Source organism: Caenorhabditis briggsae (genome assembly GCF_000004555.2).
Source record: "Caenorhabditis briggsae complete genome, chrII, whole genome shotgun sequence".
Taxonomy (NCBI): Eukaryota; Metazoa; Nematoda; class Chromadorea; order Rhabditida; family Rhabditidae; genus Caenorhabditis; species Caenorhabditis briggsae.
The window spans coordinates 2771205-2788772 of NC_013486.2; the positions used below are offsets into that span (position 1 = coordinate 2771205).

Genomic DNA, 17568 nt, shown 5'->3' on the forward strand with positions numbered 1-17568 from the left:
CTTCTCTAAACAAACGGAAACTCTTTTCAAATAGGTTGCAATCCTAAAAAAACGTATTCTCTCTCTCTCTCTCTCTCTCTCTCTCTTCCTTGTTAATGTATGTTAATGTTCATAACCTCCCATAACGTAACATACGTCTTCCTCTAAAGTAAAAAGTTATGTAGGCCATATGTCTCTTAACTGCTCCCTCTGGTGCACCGGAATGTTTAACGAGCATCTTCCCATAACTTTGAATATCCCTCCCTTCCGGAGGGTCAGAGAGATTTACACCTTTAGGGTGATATAAAAATTTAACAGCGGATGTGTGCTGAACTAGTAAAAATAAAAAGTATTAAATAGCTCTTCATGTGGGCCAACCCTAAATTGAAAAAGCGGGAATTCAAACTGTAAACTTTTTGTTCAAGGGAGCGCATTTGCTTGAAATATGAAGCTGGAAACCCAGGACTGTCTCTCAGCGAAAACTACCGTAACCCAATAATATGTTCATTTTCAGAGTTTATCGAAAGTTCGAAATTTTCCGAACTCTCGGGATTTTGCGAAATAACAAATTTCTGGAATTTCGGATATTTTAAAAAATGTCGGATTTTCAAAAACTTTCGAATTATAAGAATTTTCAACATTTTTCAAATTCCTAGAAACTTTCTGAATTTTTTGCGTTTTCCAAATTTTCAGATTTTTTAGTATTTCATAAAATCCGGTTTTCAAAATTTTCAAAATTTTAAGGAATTTTCTGACGTTTCGAGTTTCGAAATACATCCAGAATTTCGGAATTATCGTATTTTTTTGGAAAAAAAACACGCAGCCGAAATTTCTGGAAATCTGGACATCTGGACATTGGGAAACATGTGTAATCCGAGTCTCTGGGTCATTCCTAATTAGCCCCCTCCTAAAACAATGATTATGTGACCCTCTGTGGTCCCTAATCGCATAATAGCCCGTCGCACAGATGATTTTGCGCCAATTTGTAACCGGGCTGCTAGTTTTTAGTGGGGGGCAATGAAGAGGAGATTATTCAGTGACACACTAAATATGCATGGTTTACTTGGAAAAGGATTAGAAGGTAGTAGTGACCACCCGGCTGTCTACCTGATTGTTTAGGAAATGAGAATAGGGGAGAAAGCAGGGGTGAGAAGGAAAAAGAAGGAATCGGGATTTTCAGAAGATTCTAGAATCCATGAATTTCCGAAATTTTAAACATGCAAGAAATTCAGAAAATTTTGAAAATTCAGGGTTCTGGGAATCATTTTTTCTGAAATTTCTGGAGCTTTGAGATTCTTGGAAACTCATTCCTGAAGTTTTTTGAAAGTTTCAAAAACCGGATTTTTCGAATTTCTGAACATTTGAATTAGCAAGGATTCGGGGATTTTTGTAACTTTGGGTTTTTGGAAGTTTTGATTTTTTTTCTGATATTCAGAATTTCATGAATTTCTGGATTTCTGAATTTTTCATGGTTTTCCAGAATCTTCTTTCAAAATTTTCTGGAATTCCCTAGAATTTCTGAGTTTCTGACTTTTCGAATTTTTGAATTTTCAAATTTCTACCGCAGAAAATTGAGCAGCACAATAAGCATGTTGGCTGGAAAATCACAAAAAATGTTTTTCAAAGTTTGCTGAATTGAAAAATCCCATCAAAAAATTTCAAAAAAATGTTGTTCAAAATCTAAAATTGTTTGTGGTGGGAACCAAAAAAAAACCCGCAATTTTCTATTTCAACAAAAATTCTTGATTTATTTTTGTTGTCTCCAAAAATCCAATTACAATTTTTTTTCATTTTCTACAGTATGCTTTGCTCAGTTTTCTGAAAAAACTGACAAAAAAGCGGAAACAACTTATTTTTGCAATTTTCAAATGGAATTCTGTAAACAAAGATCCAAAAATGAATTTCGCTCAAATCAAAAAATGAATTCAAAATGTTTGAGTTTGCTCGGTTTGTGAAAAAGGTATCAAAATGTTGTCAACGGATAAAATGTTTGTCATAATATCACCAATATTTTATCAGTTGGCCACTTTTTGATTTCTTTCACAAGAAGTAAGATAATCTAGCTCAAAGCAGGAGTATATGATCGTATGCTTCTCATAGCCTCTACTTTGGCCCGATTTATCTCGGTTCCTACAACAGGTAGCAAAACTTTGTACACTGATAAAATTTTTATAATATTATCAAAAACAATTTATCAGTTGACAAATTTTTGATAACGCTTATAGGAACTGAGATAAGGAAGCTAGCCAACCCTATTTCAGTAGTCGAAAAAAGGTTCAAAAGCCAAAAATTTTAAGTTCCAAAAAACGGTCAAATCAAAAAATATAAGGTTAAACTATATCAACCAAATCATCCAAAAATGTGTTTTTGACATTTTCTCCAAAAACCAAAAAAAAGCAAGAAATCGTGTGGTAAACTGGCGCACACAATACTACATAACCTCAATACAAACATAGGACAGGAGCCAACAAAATTGTAAATTAAGAAACAATATTGCCACGTCATCAGCCGGGTTTACGATCGTTTACGATAGGGGAAAGAAGGGGGACCATCTGGAGCAGTACCCCAGTAGACAACTTGTAACATATGTGAGAGCAGGAAAAGACATTTTGGGGTCATAAAATTTAGACGTTTGCGTGTCTTCTCGATGGGTTTTAATTGAAAGAAGGAATATTTGAAATTCTCAAGAATTTCTTAGATCTTCTTATTGGGGACATAAATTGGGACTTTTGAATTTTTCATAGTTGGACTCAGTGATGGGAGGAAACGCATTTTTGCGATATACGGAAACGGAAAGGGAAATTTTTTCCGCGGAAAACGGAAACGGAAATTCACTGGTTGGACTTCCTGGAAGAAAATGGAAAAAAACATAGTTTTGAATTTCTGGAATTCAGAAATTCCAAGAATTTCAGAATCTCAGAATCTCGAAAATCCTGAAATTCTGTAGTTCTGCAGAAAAAGATTCTAAAATTCTAAAATTCAAATACTCTAAAAGTAAAAATTTCCAGAAATTCAGAAATTTGAAATTCGAAATTTTGGACTAATGGAAAGTGGATCATGTGGTTTAAAGGATCAAACAGAATAAAAAAAGAAAAGGGGAAAGAAAATGAAAATGGCTTTTTTGACCTAAAAGGGCTTATGAGTCAGAAATGGACAAGGAAACGGGAAAGAGAGAAGTAATAAAGAATGGTTTTTTTTTTGAGTTTTGAAATTCAGAATTTCCAATTCCGAAAGTACGAGAAGTTCGTGCCTACCGTAAACCTCTAATAGAATGCCCCCTGTAAGTGTCCACTTGGACCCAATTTATCTCGTTTCCTGTAAGAGTTATCAAAGAGTGGTCTACTAGTAAAATGCTACTGATAACATGATAAACATTTTTTTTAGTTGGCCTCTTCTTGATATCTCTCACAGTGATTCATAGAATCAATTTTTGCGGGGATTTATCTCTGTTCCTGTAAGAGATATCAAAAAGTAATCAACTGATAAAACGTTTCTGATAATATGATAAACATTTTGTTAATTGGTCACTTTTTAGTATCTTTGACAGGAATCGAGATAAATTGGCTCAAAGTTAAAAGCTAGGGGGTCATTCTAATAGGAGGGTGTACGGACAAAAAAAAGTGAATTGCTGGGGGACGCTAGAGTTTTCTAGGCCATGGCCACCATTGCCTTATTTCAACACACCTTTCAGGTCGCCGGCCAAACCTTAAAGGCAAATGGCGTACTCCAGATCCTAAATACCGTGAAACCTGTAATAGAAGGGCTTCAAACTTCAAACTTTGAGCTGATTTATCCCGGTTCCTGTGAAAGATATGAAAAACCTTGTCAACTGATAAATTGTGCATCATAATATCAGCAATACTTTATCAGTGGACCACTCATTGATATCCCTTACAGGAAATGAGATAAGTAAGCTCAAAGTTGAGCCCTTCTATTACAGGTTTTACTTGTAAAGAGTTGAAACAGACATACACACTTTTGTTTTTATTTTCTCTTTCTGTCAACGGGAAATAGATCAAACACAAGCCGCCGCCACGACCGTCCCAAAAGTCTCTTTTGCTCCGTGAGCACGTCCCAAAGTTTTCTTCCTTTTTGAGTGCGCGATTACCTATATAAGCATGTGAAGGGTGGGTACTGTACAGACAAACACTCGACTCGACAGCTTTTTCTGTTCCGCCCGACTTATACATATTGTTGAATGCTTGAAAACGTTTTCCTATCTTTTGTCAAAACAATATATTTTAACAGGAACATTTGAGGAAATTCAGAAATTTGGGTAATTCAAAAAAATTCTGAAAATCAGAAGTTCCGGAAATTTCATTTCCGGGAATCAGAAAAAGTTCGAAATTTAGAAAGTTTCGAAAATTCAAAAAATATTCAAAAACCAAAAATGTTCTAAATATTCACAAAATTGGAAATACCATAAAGTTTTGAAAGTTGGGAATTCGAGAAACTCTGAAACTCTAAAGTTCTGAAAAATTAGAAAATCCTAATTCTAAGGAAATTCAAAAATTTGAAAAATTCGAAATAGAAATTCAATTTCTGAGATTCTAAAACAAGTCAGAAATTCGGAATTTTCAAAAATTCGAAAAACTGAAAACTATAAATTTTTGGAAATTAAAAGTTCCGAAATCCAAAGGTGCTGAAATCCAGAAATTTAGAACTTCTGAAATTCGAAAATTCTTGAATTCCAGCAAAATGAAAAGTTTGAAACTCCAGAAATACCCGAAAATCTGGAATTTTAGAAAATTCCAAGAAAACTAAGAAAATACAAAATTCCCGGAAAATCTGAAATTCTGAAAATATAGAAATTTAATTTCCAAAATTTCAAAATCTCTGAAAATTCAAATATTCAGAAATGTTTGCAAATTATTTTTTAGGTTGTTCAAAAAATTCAAAAAATCTCGAATTTTCAAAAATTCAGAAAATTACAGATTACTGCAATCAATTTTTTTCAAAGGAAAATCAAAACTTTCCGAATTTTTGAGAAAATTCGAAAATTCAGAAATTTCTTGTTGAAATTTCAAAATGCAAATTTTTGAGAAGTTTCGAAAATTGCTAAATCCAAACGAAGGAATCTGAAAATCTGAAAAACCTGAAATTCTGAAAATTCCTCAGACTGCAAGAACTACTGTAACCGAAAATGTATTTCTTCATTTCACTAATACAAAGGACAGGGATGGGGGTTGGGGGATGCGATTTATATAGTTACATTACATTTGAAAAACGGGGAAAACCGGAATTAAAATCGACAGTTTTTGGGGGAAGGTTCACACCGGAATTACTTTTTTCGAAAATTTTTTGAAAATTCGAATTTTCGAAAATGAATATTCGACTGGAAAAGAATGGGGGGGGGGGGGGTGAATGATAGAGACTGCGGGTGTGTACAATCACAGAAGGAAAGGAGAAAAATGCTATAAATATTATACAAAAAGGAAAATATTCGAATAAATTGAAAGTGCGCTCTATTGATAAATGTTATCCGTGGAGCGCATTTTCTACAGACCAAACGCAGCGCGGGAAATTCAAAAATACCATTAAAAAAGCGACAGAAAAGCGAGTAACGAGATAGAGATGGAAAATAATACTAATCGTCGGAAAAGGGAGAAAATTAGATAAAACATGAAGTGATTGCCTATTTTCAGACAAGAAGAGGGGGCGGGGCGATATAATTCAAACGTTTTGGCGGGAAAGAAAAAGAAATGCGATTCAAATTAGGCCCATGTCGGTTTGGCTTCTTCGGGTTTGGCGGGTTTGCAATAGAGCACGTTTGCAAGGAACAGAGCCATGTCGGCGTTTGTCCAGTAGGCGAAATGGGATTTGAGCACGGACCAGTACGACTTCTCGGTGAGGGCGGGCTGAAAATTGATTTTGGGATAAATCAAAAGGTTTTTAGACTGATGGTGGCCTAGAAATCCAAATTTCCGGTTTTCGGTTCTTAGGCCATGTTGTGTCATAAACAAAATCTTTAGTTAATTTTGGGCGTTCAGGAAAGTTCGATTACAGTAATCCGCATTCAAAATCACTAAGATTCAACGAAATTAGAACGATTTTTAAATGATGGCCTATAAATCCAAATTTTGGGTTTCTAGGCCACGCTGTGTCAGGAATAAGGTCATTAGTTCTCGAGAGTTCGATTACAGTAGTCCACCTTCAAGAACATTCCGTTTGATCGTAGTTAGACCAATTTTTAGTTGGTGGTCTAGAAATCCGAAAAGTTAGGTCATCCTTACCTGCAACTGAAAATCAATTCTGTGGGGAACACGGACGCCACTTCCAAGGATCCTCTCCGCGAGTGGTAGCTCGGCCTCTGCCTCCTTTCCAACTTCAATGTGTTCGGTTGACGTGGCTTGCACCTGAAAATTGAGCTGGTTGAGTTTGGTGGCCTAGAAAACCGAATCGTGTGGCCTAGGTATTCAGAATAGTGGATCTCGAGTCATAGGAATGTTTTAGAACTCGAAATCACTAATCTGGAGCCTAGTAACCCCAATAAGCGCATGATTTGGTGGTCTAGAAATTTCAATTATTTTAGAAATTGAAATTTCTAGGCCATCTGGCTCAAAGTGGACCGTTTCAAGTTTGCAAGAGATTTCTAGGCCACTGATGTGGATTTCTAGGCTATCTTCTCACCTGAGATTGCAAGCTGGCCGAACTCTGCGTCTTCTTCGGATTGTTGTTCGACGACCCAAACGAGAACCATCCCTTCTTGACGACCGCCTTCGGCTCCTTGTTCGCTGCGGCCACATCACACGGTGGAGGGGGGGGAGTCATGGATCGAGGCGATGAGCATCCGGAACGAGCGTCCTCATCGGAATCACACTCGTCTTCCTCGTCGATTTCATCGTCGCCGCCGGACTTCGCGTCAGCCGCTTTGTCGTCTTTCCCATTTTTTGCCTTCTTCTGATTTTTCAGCTTCTTCAAATAGTGCTTGTACACGTCCAGTGGGAGATCGGCGTACGAAGCACGAGCACGAAGGTCGGCTTGGGAGAAGAGCTGAAAGCATGGAAGAGGTTTTTTTGTTAGGTGGCCTAGAAATCCAAGAATCTATTATTCTAGGCTACGTCCCACCTTTATCGGACGAATATGCTTATACTCGGCCGTGAAGAATGGTTCCAAGCGATAGGCGACCGGATCGTAAGGGTGGAAAATATTGAATATCCTCTCGACATTCGTTGCTTTTGAGAGCAAATCAGCCGACTCTCCTCCTCGCATCGTCAGGAACACACCGAGAGGACTGCCGACGGCGAACAGATACTTCACCTTGAAGTTCAATTGCTCGTCGTTCGTCACCAACAGCCTGTGAATGCCTCCGTCCATGTGCTCCCTGAAAGAATGAGATTTTGAGTTCGGTGACCTAGAACTCCGAAAAAAATCTTCGGCCAGCTTTCGGATTTCTAAATATTTAGCCAAGTTATAATCACTTTTAGAGGATGGCCTAAAAACTCAAACTTCGAAAAAACTAGGCCACGAACTACATGGAAATAGAGAACTATTTCTAAGAAAGCTTCAAACAATTTTCAGATCTCAAATTCGTCTATTTCGAGCATAGTTACACTCATTTGTATCTAGATGGCCTAGAAAAACCACATTTTGTGGCCTAGAAAACTCAAATGTGGAAGATACTAGGTCATGAATTGTTCAAGTGTAGAGGATACCTTTTTAAAGCTTTAATCAAGCTTTAAATTTCAAAAAACTCGATTTTTAAGCAAGATACATCAATTTTGAGATCGGCGGCCTAGAAATCCGAATTTCTAGGCCACCAATCACAAATTCGTGTAACTTGGTTAAAAATGGACCGTTTTGAATGGTGACACCTGTTTTATGACTCTCAGGACTGAGCAAAGCCCTCACCTCAACTGCTCCCTGGCCAATTTCATCGCCTCCATCGCCTTTCTCGCTTCCTTCGTGTTCTCCGAATCATTCTTCTCTAAATATTCGTCGATCGACTTTGTCACATACTTATCATAAAGCATGAGCGGAGAGTATTGGGTGAGCACGTCGTAGCAGATCACCGACCCGAGAGAGTGCCCAAAGATGTGGACGTGGCCGTTGAATTGAGGGTTGTTGGCCTTGAAGAGCTTGTAGGTGCGGTTGAGCTGAGCGACAACACCACGGACTATCTGGTAAAATATAGGGAATTTGATTTGATTATTTTCGAGCCAGGAAGTTCATTCAACTTGAGCTCAATTAGACCAAATTTCCATTGATGGCCTAGAAATCCAAATTTCTAGGCCATGCGCTTTAAAGTGGTCCATTTCATCTCATTTTTCGGCATTTTTCAGATTGCTCACCTCAGTTCTGAAAAGTGGACTTTGATAGTACATCACGTCCATTGCTGTCGAATTCAACGACGCTCTCATACTGCTCATCTTCGGAATCGTGATGTTGTCGGTGAGTCCTCCATCAAGCACCAACGAGGATCGCCACTCGACCGGCAGGAACATCGGCCGCGACTTCTCGTCTGGATAGCACTTCTCCATGGCGTTGACGACGCCGTCACGGACTCTGGAAGAAAAATAGGAAGTTATAGACAATTTTCGGCTAAAAAGGCCTATTGAAAGCGTTTTACTAGCCTAAAACAAGACTAAATTGGCCTAAAATAGACTTCAAAAGGCCTCTCCAAAATCTGGACATCCGGACAAACAGACAAACCGTTTTGAAAGGCTCAATTTTGGTCCGTTCTAGGTCATTTCTTAGGCCATTTCAAGCTTATTTTGGATATTTTCAGTATAAACAAAAACTCACTGATTCGCGTTCGTAGCAATCAGATTCTCGTAGCCTTTCTGTCCAATGCCGTGGACTACGAGAATCAAGTGTGAAATCTCAGCCGACGCATCGTTCCAGTCGGCTTCTCTCTCATATCCTCGGCGGAGTGGTGTCGTTTTGGCCCAAAGGTAGCGGAGGATGGCGTTTCCCTTCTGATGGAGTGAGATGTCGATGACCGAATTCCATCGAACATCGTAGCCGTCAACGTGGAGCTCGGCGAGAACTGCAAGAAAAGGAACGTTGGAAAATTGAAAAAAAACCATAGTGGCCTAACTTTCTCAACATGTTTTTTCTAGGCCTAAATGGCTTATAAATAGCCTGATATTCACCTGTGGGTGTTCTGTAGGCCATTTTAAAATGATGGCCTAACTTTTGCAAGTTGAGTTTTCTAGGCCACCATGGTAAATGGCTTAGAAAACACACCAGTTTCAAATGAGGCTATTTCTAGGTCATTTCAACATGGTGGCCTAACTTTCTCAACATGATTTTTCTATGGTAAATGGCCTAGAAATAGCCTAACATTCACTTATAGGCCAGTGATTTCTAGGCCATTTTAACACGGTGGCCTAGAAAACTAAATTTGATAAAGTTAGGCCACCATATAGAATGGCCAAGAAAACACACCAGGTTAATATCAGGTCATTTCTAGGTCATTTCAACATGGTGGCCTAACTTTCTCAACATGATTTTTCTAGGCCACCGTGGTAAATGGCCTAGAAAAAGCTTGATATTCACCTGGGGTGTTATATAGGCCATTTTACCATGGTGGCCTAACTAATGATTTTTTAGTCCACCATGGTAAAAAGATCTAGATCTCTCATTTTTGATCTAAATGAATCTCAGATCATTTCTAGTCGATTTTGACCTAGTTTTTCAGCAGAAAAACTAATGAAACTCACTCGGCTTATTGCTGGTTTCGGACTTCGAGAAGACAGTCGTTCCCTCGGGAATCATTTGATTTCTGAAGCATTGCAAATGATTCTTCTCTATCGAATCCGACAGCGGCATCTCCAGTGGCTGATAATCCATCGAGAACCACGTGCCTCGTCTGATCTCCTTCGAGTCCTCCTTCCAGTAGATCGGATCGATTCTGGAGTTCTCCTTATTCACTTTGTACTGTCCATTGAGCACAACGACCATCGGCTTCTCTTCGGAATTGTCTTCAGAACCTTCGGGATGATCCATTTTGTAGTGTCCCAGCGTCTCGTCATAAATCGTCTGAATCGCTTCGTCTAGATCGATTCTCTTCTCCTTGCGATACTTGATTTCCAGCATGATCGAGTCCCTCCCATTGAATGGAGTCCATACCGTCTGCTTGGGTTCCTGGAAGAACCATCGAACCTCGGAGCACTTGAGCTCGGTGACCTGGAATATTAGAAGATGAGTTACAGTAGTCTGTACTTAGAACCCCTATTTAGTGACCTAGAAATCAAGAAAGTTAGGCCACAATTGTTGATCAGCTTTCAGATTTCGAAAAACTCATTTCCAGCCATAGTTATGACTATTTTCAGTTGGTGGCCTAGAAAACCAATCTTTCAAAAAGTTAGGCCATCGGTTACAAAAGCCGAAAGTCTTTTTCGGCCCGAAAAAACATTTCCCAGAAGTTGTTAATCAGATTCAGAAGACATCGATTTCCAAACAAGGTATAGCCATTCTCAGTTGGTGGCCTAGAAACCCAAAGTTTTGGAATTCTAGGCCACCAACTAAAAATGGGTGAAACTTTATTCAAAATTGAGTTTTTCGAAATCTGGAACTTGTTAAAAACTCCCCAGAAAACGATCTTTCGGCGTATGTAACAAATGGCCTAACTTTGCTATGATTTGGTTTTCTAGGTCACCAACTAAAAATGGGTGTAACTATAGCTGGAATTGAGCTTTAGGAAATCTGAAACCTGCTCATAAACTCCCAGAAAAAGCTCTTCCCACTCATGGCCTAGCTTTTTAGTTTTCTAGGCCACCACTTAAAAATTGAGAATATTCTCCTTCTTGTGTCAAAAAGCTCCCAACTTTCCCAAAACACAATTTTCTAGATATTTTCGTTGGAAGCAAAATATAAAACATTGGAAATCTGTAGTTTGGTCTGTATAGAGCGGCCTAGAAAAACTGATAGTGGCCTAGGAATCCCAGTATTCGGCCATGACAGATTTAGGGTTTTTTTTTGAGTTTCTAGCTGTTTTCCTCGCTTTTTAGACGATCTTTTTGGTTTTAAAGGCCAATTTTAATGCGTTTATGTCATTTTATTAATTTTGAAAGGCCGATTTTCGCTAGTTTTAGGCTCAGGCCCCTTTGAAGTACCTTGGGCCTCTCCAAAACGTATTTCTGCCACAAGATACTTCTAAATGGTCCATCCAAATTTCGCTCGGTACTATCAACCATATCCATAAGTACTTGTCTTGCATGTGGCACGCTTTTCGAGCGAATTTGTTTTCGCGGGAGATTCAAAAAGTTTGGAGAGTTCGGATCCAAAGGAGAGTTGGTTGTCAGATGGGGAGGACTAGAAGGCGTCGATGGTGGCGGAGAATATGCTGATGGGGAGTCCGGTGGTGTTTGAATGATAGGTGGCGGCAGCATTTTTAAGACTGAACGTTGATTTTGGAATAGAGAATAGAGGTTTTCGAATAGTTCTAAACGACAAAAAATGAGAAAATTCAAAAAATCGAATTTGGAGAGAAACCCAAAACTTCTGGAAGACAAAAAAAACTGTATATATCATAACATTCAGTGTCACTCTCTTTTTCAGAAAAGGAGGAGCAGAGGAACACAAAATGACGCATCCTTTTTCTACCTCTCTCTTTTCCTTAAAAATGTCAAAATGCGTCATTTTTTGGCTGGCCTTATACAGGAACAAGAAGAAGAAGAAGAAGAAGGTCAACAAGCACGAAACCGACGATTACTAATGTTTGCTAATCAGTAAAATAGAGAAAAACTAGAGTTTAAAATATGAAAACCTTATATTTATGGTGGCCTAGAAAGCCAAAAAGTTAGACCATAAGCTACATAACGCGTAATAGGATTTCCAGCGAGATTTTGAGCAAGTTTCGGATTTCGAAAATCTCAATTTCAAACAGAGCTACAAACATTTTCAGCTGGTGGCCTAGAACTTCAAAACTTTGGGTTTCTAGGCCACTGAATACAAATGGCTATAACTATCTTTAAAATTGAGATTTTCGAAATCTAAAAGCTGCTCAAAAACTCCCGGAAAAAGCTCTAATTATTGCTGGCCCAACTTTTCAAAGATTTGGCTTTCTAGGCCACCACTTTAAAACAGTCATAAATGCCTGAAACATTATGAAAAACTTTCAGAAAATGCAATATTTCTTGGGGCCTAACTTTTTCGAAATTCGGTTTTCTAGGCCACCAACTTAAAATGGGTGTAACTATGGCTGAAATTGAGCTTCTTGGAATCTGAAACCTGTTCAACGACTCCTGGAAATGCTCTATTACTTCGTGGCCTAACTTTTTGCAAAATTTGGAATTCTAGGCCACCACTTAAAAATAGTCATTTGGGCTTCTTGGAAAAAATAGTCCCGAATTGGGCTTCTTGGAATCTGAAACCTGTTCAATAACACATGTAAAAGGCTTCTCCGAGTCGTGTAATCAATGGCCTAACTTTTTCAGAGATTCGGTTTTCTAGGCCACCTCTTGAAAATAGTCATAATTGTCTGAAACCTGATCAACCACTCTCAGAAAAGGCTCTATTTCTTGGTGGCCTAACTTTCTCAAAATTTGGTTTTCTAGGCCACCAACTAAAATGGGTGTAACTATGGCTGAAATTGAGCTTTTTGGAATCTGAAACCTGTTTAACAACTGCCAGGAAAGCCTCTTTCGCCTTTTGTAACAGATAGCCTAGCTTTTCCGATATTCGGTTTTCTAGACCACCAACTGAAAACAGTCATAATTGCCTGAAACCTGATCAACCACTGCCAGAAAAGACTCTATTTCTTTATGGCGTAACTTTTCGAATAGTTGGTTTTCTAGGCCACGATCATTCTTCCTGACTTTTCCTCAATTTTTCAGTTTTCCAAAACTCAATAACCAAAAGTCACAAAACCCAATTGGGTCAATGGAAAATGTGAGCAAACACAGCGCTCCAAAATTGTGATAAAAATACGTTTTTTTCAACAAAAAAAAAAAATAGAAATTCGTCATTAAAAATGTGCCAAAAAGGGTCTAAAACCGAGAGAAGAACAAACTCCAAGGCTATAAATTTTATCAACAAAGAAAAGTGATAAAAGTTCAGTGTGGCATAAACTTCATCGCCTTTCTTTTGATGCCTAATTTCGGCAAAATTCAAAGAAAAAGTCTGTCTGTGTGTCCGAACATCCGGATGTTCCTTTTTTCAGACATTTTCCAGCCATTTTTCAGCCAGTATTCCGGGGATTTGTAGCCCTTCCCTCTGTCTATCCATCTGTTTGGATGTCCTGCTCACCTTTCTTCTACGATTCCTCAACGGTGCCACTGGTGTTCCTTTTGACGAGGCGGCGGCTGGTCCGGACTTCGCAGCTGGCGGTGGGATTACTGTAGACGACGAGGAAGAAGGATTCCCATTGTTCTGGAAAAATGGGATTTTTTGAATGAGCATTTACTAGATGAGCAATTGTTTTTTAACTGGAAAAATGAGGATTTTCGAACGAAAAATGTAACTCATTTCAGCCGAAAACCTCCGATTTCAGCCATAGTCGTCATGCCCATCATTTGGTGGTGGCCTAGAAAAATCCAAATTATTCAAAAGTTAGGCCATAGGGCGCAAAAGGCGAAAGAGCATTTTCAGGGAGTTTTTGAGCCGGCTTTAGATCCAGATAAACTCAGTTTCAGCCATAGCGACGCCCATTTCTAGTTGGTGGCCTAGAAACCCAATGTCTTGGAATTTTAGGCCACTAACTGCAAATGGCTATAACTATGTTTAAAGTTGAGTTTTTCAAACTCTGAAACCGGCTCAACAACTCCTGATGACCTAACTTTGTGAAAATTTGGTTTTCTAGGCCACCAACTGCAAATGGCCAAACCCGGGTCATTTTTTTTCCGATTTTCAGCCAAAAATCTCCATTTTTTTCAGATTTTTTCAGCTTTCCAGAATTCCAGCAAGAACTCACCTCAATTTGCATATTCGAAAAACTCACCGGTAGTCCGGCGGGACGCGACAAATCGCCGCCGTCCTTCGTCTGTGCCATCGAGTACTTTGCCGATGGATCAGGTGCCTGGAATCGGGGGAATAGTGGGAAAATTTTCATTTTTTTTTCGATTTTGATCGATCTGATTTTTTTGAGATCATATCTGTTCATTTTTTCTCTCAAAATTTTCACTTTTTCCTCTACAAAAGGGGGCGTTTGAGAGGGGTCAGAAACTGGTATTATGGCGCTGAACCTAATGATGGATGAGGTGACAAAAATGGAGACGAAGGAGAAGAAGGATTCAGAGAACACAATTGTTGCAAAATGATCAGAATCTCAAAATTTCAGAATCCAAGAATTTCAGAATTTTAGAATTTTAGAATTTTAGAATTTTAGAATTTCATAATCTAAGAATCTAAGAATCTAAGAATCCAGGAAATCAAGAATCCGATTTTCAGATTTTTGGCGTTTCATCCTGATTACTGTACCGAAAGTGTGATTCCACGGATTCTCTGGAATTTCGAAAACCGTGCCGCACAATTGCAAAAAGAGAGCGGAGCTGAAAATAATCTCAAAATCGAATTTCGCTGTCCAAAACTCGCATCTCCGCCAATTTTCATCTCTTTAGGGTCATTTTTTTTGAATTTTCAGACTCCGCCCACTTTTTGCAATTGTGCAGCATAGTTTTCGGGGGATCCAGAGAATCGTGTACCACAGTCTAGATACAATAACGCGAGTGAAACGCCAAGAATCCAAGAATCTAGGAATTCAAAAATTCGAATCTCAAATTCTTGGAGTTTCACCCGGATTACTGTATCCCGACTGTGGTTCAGAGGATACTCTGAATTTTCGAAAACTCTGCCGCACAATTGCAAAAAATGGGTGAAGTCTAGAAATTCAAAACGATCCTAGGGAGATAAAAATAGGTGGAGATGCTTGTTTTGAACTGAAAACCGCCCAGAGTTCTTAATTATCTTAAGCTCCGCCCCTTTTGAAAAATGTGCGGGGCCAAAATTCCAGGTATGTAAGAATCCACGAATCTAACAATCCAGGAATTTAGGAATCCAAAAATCCAGGAATCTAAGAAACCAGGAATCTAAAATTTCAAAAATCTAAGAATCTAGGAATCTAGGAATTCAAGAATCTAAGATTGCCGTCGAGCTACACGGTCACAGCCAAAGTTCGCCAAAGCTCCAGAGTCCACCAGAGCACATTTGCAACAACCCAAAGACCGTGCCTACCTCATTATCATCACTCTTCGCCTTTCTATCCTTGCTCTTCCGACCAAGAACCATGGTTTTTTTTAGCCGAATAGACCCCAGAAAGTCTCAGAAATTTCCAGAAAAATCCGACAGAATAAAATTTCAAATTTCAGCCAAAAAGCGTAAAAATATGAAGCAGAATAGTTTGACAAAGGAGCAAACACTATGCCCAACAAACGTCCTTTTTCCCCTATTCGACACCATGGGTGATAAGGACAACATCGAGTTATCAATAATGTGCTCTGTTTCTCTGGAGTCTCTCGCTCAATATCTCTCTCGATTTTTCTTCTTCTTCTATCAAAGTATCAAAAATGACACACAAAAAAGGTCGACGAGAGTGCAAACGACGGCGACACAGTATCGGAAGTAGCCTTTTTTCACTTTTTTTTCTCGAAAAAAAGGAAAAAAAGAAGATAGAGAACAGAGATATGAAAATAGTGTGAAACAATAAATGGGAAAAATCGGCTGAAAAATCGACTAAAAAGGCCGAAAAAAGAGGTCACGAGGACATCCGGACCGACAGGTGTACAGACAGATTCAGACCAACAGCCCAATATCGACGAAGTTCGGGTCAGAAAGCACTGAAAAATTGGCTGGAATTCGGCTGAATTATAGATCCAAAAATCTTCGAAAACGCTCCAAAACGTTTCTTTCTCTAGTAAAATTGGTCAAAACCGATAGAAAATAAATTGAAGCTAATTTCAGAGCGTAGAGTAGACTAATTCTATGTGTCATCTATTCATTCTTTGACGGATTAGAGATAGAGAGAAATTGAGAGACGCAGAATTTTTCATCTTGGAAATTCGAAACCCAAAAAACATCGTCTGGAAATGCTGAAGTCTAGAATCTAGGAATCTACGAATCTAGGAAACTAGGAATCAAGGATCCAGGTGACCCGGAATCCAAGGGATCTGACATTCGGAAATCCAAGAACTCAGTGATCTGATAACCTAGGAGCCTGAATCTAAGAATCCTAAGAATCTAAGAATCCAGAATGTCAGCAATCTAGAATCCAGGAATCCAAGTCCCAGTACGTCAGAAATTCAGAAATCCAATCATTCAGTGATTTAAGAATCCAAGAGCCTAAAAATCTAGGAATCCAAAATGTCAGCAACCTGGAATCCAGGCAATCTAAGAATTCTAAGAAACTAAGAATCTAGGAAACTAGGAATCAAGAATCCAGGTGACCCGGAATCCAAGGGATCTGAAATTCGGAAATCCAAAAACTCAGTGTTCTGATAACCTAGGAACCTAGGAAAATAAGAACCCAAGAACCCAAGAAACTGAAAATCCAGAATTTCAGTAATCTGAAATCAAGGTTACCCGGAAACCAGGAATCCATGAGCTCCAGAACTCAGAATTCAGAAATCGAGAAATCCCGAAATCTGAAAAGTCAGTTATCCGAGAACCACAGAATTTGAAAATCCAGGAAAAACCAAAAACTACGAAAATCCGAAGAAGATCGTTAAAAATGGCATTAAAACCTCTACGGGAACTCGAAATCTCCAAAATTGAAAATTTCAACCAGGACTATTTTAAGCCAAAAATCCCAAAAAATCATAAATCTCCGATGAACAACCGTCTCATAAAAAATCGCTCAAAAAAAAAATCGACAACTCCATGTCCCTTTAAAGTCATTAAAAACGAGACAAGAGAATATTCGAGAAACAAAAAAGACAAAACGAAACACATGTGCTTCTCATTGTTGTTTCTGAATGAGTCCATAGTCCTCTTCCCCCCTTATTTTCCTCTTCCATGGAACAGAGATATTGATCTGACTGGTTCAATCTCATGCTTTCTTTTTTTCTTATTTTCTCTCTTCGAGAGAGAAAAACAACAACAACAATGAGTGAGTGATGATGTCATTGTTGAAAATGTGTTACAGCAGACAACATAGTCAGTGTACAGAGAATGATCAGAGTTGAGCAGGGCGACGACAGAATATGCTATGCCCTCTATTCGAAAATTGTAGAAATTCGGAAAAGCCCCAAACCGTCAACTTTGAGCTCAAATATCTCGATTTCTGTGAAAGATACCAAAAAGTGGTCAACTGACAAAATGTTTATCATAATATCAAGCACATTTTATCAGTTAACCACTTTTTGATATCTGTTACAGTAACCGAGATAAATTGGCTCGAAATTGAAACTCCTAGTAGAGTGATTACGGTAGTTTTGCGTAGTAATTGTTCTCGGTGGTATCTTTAGATCCAGAATACGAGGCTCGTCGAGATCTATCTGATACCCAAGCTGACTCAAAAAGCCATTAAAAATTAAAGGTGGTGTACGGTGAAATTTTTTATTGCATCAAAATGTGCAGAAATGCATGTAGATTGACATAAAAATAAAGAAAAAATTCAAAAAAAAAATTCTTTCATCGAGAAAAACGCATCGAAAAATACGCTGAAAGCCCTTAGGGACGAGGTTTTTTTCTAGGCCGCTCGGTGAGTAA

At 38.6% G+C, this 17568-nt stretch overlaps 1 protein-coding gene across 1 annotated transcript; it reads right to left on the reverse strand.

Moving 5' to 3' along the window:
- Nucleotides 1-5693: 5693 nt before the first annotated feature.
- Cbr-ipla-1 lies at nucleotides 5694-13915 on the reverse strand (the record flags this gene model as incomplete). The annotated part of the gene is made up of 10 exons (XM_002630021.1): nucleotides 5694-5837; nucleotides 6213-6335; nucleotides 6610-6972; nucleotides 7048-7303; nucleotides 7831-8099; nucleotides 8271-8484; nucleotides 8725-8968; nucleotides 9645-10110; nucleotides 13174-13296; nucleotides 13865-13915. The coding sequence occupies 10 exons, from the start codon at nucleotides 13913-13915 to the stop codon at nucleotides 5694-5696; spliced, it is 2253 nt and encodes a 750-aa protein (XP_002630067.1).
- Between the last annotated feature and the right edge of the window lie 3653 nt (nucleotides 13916-17568).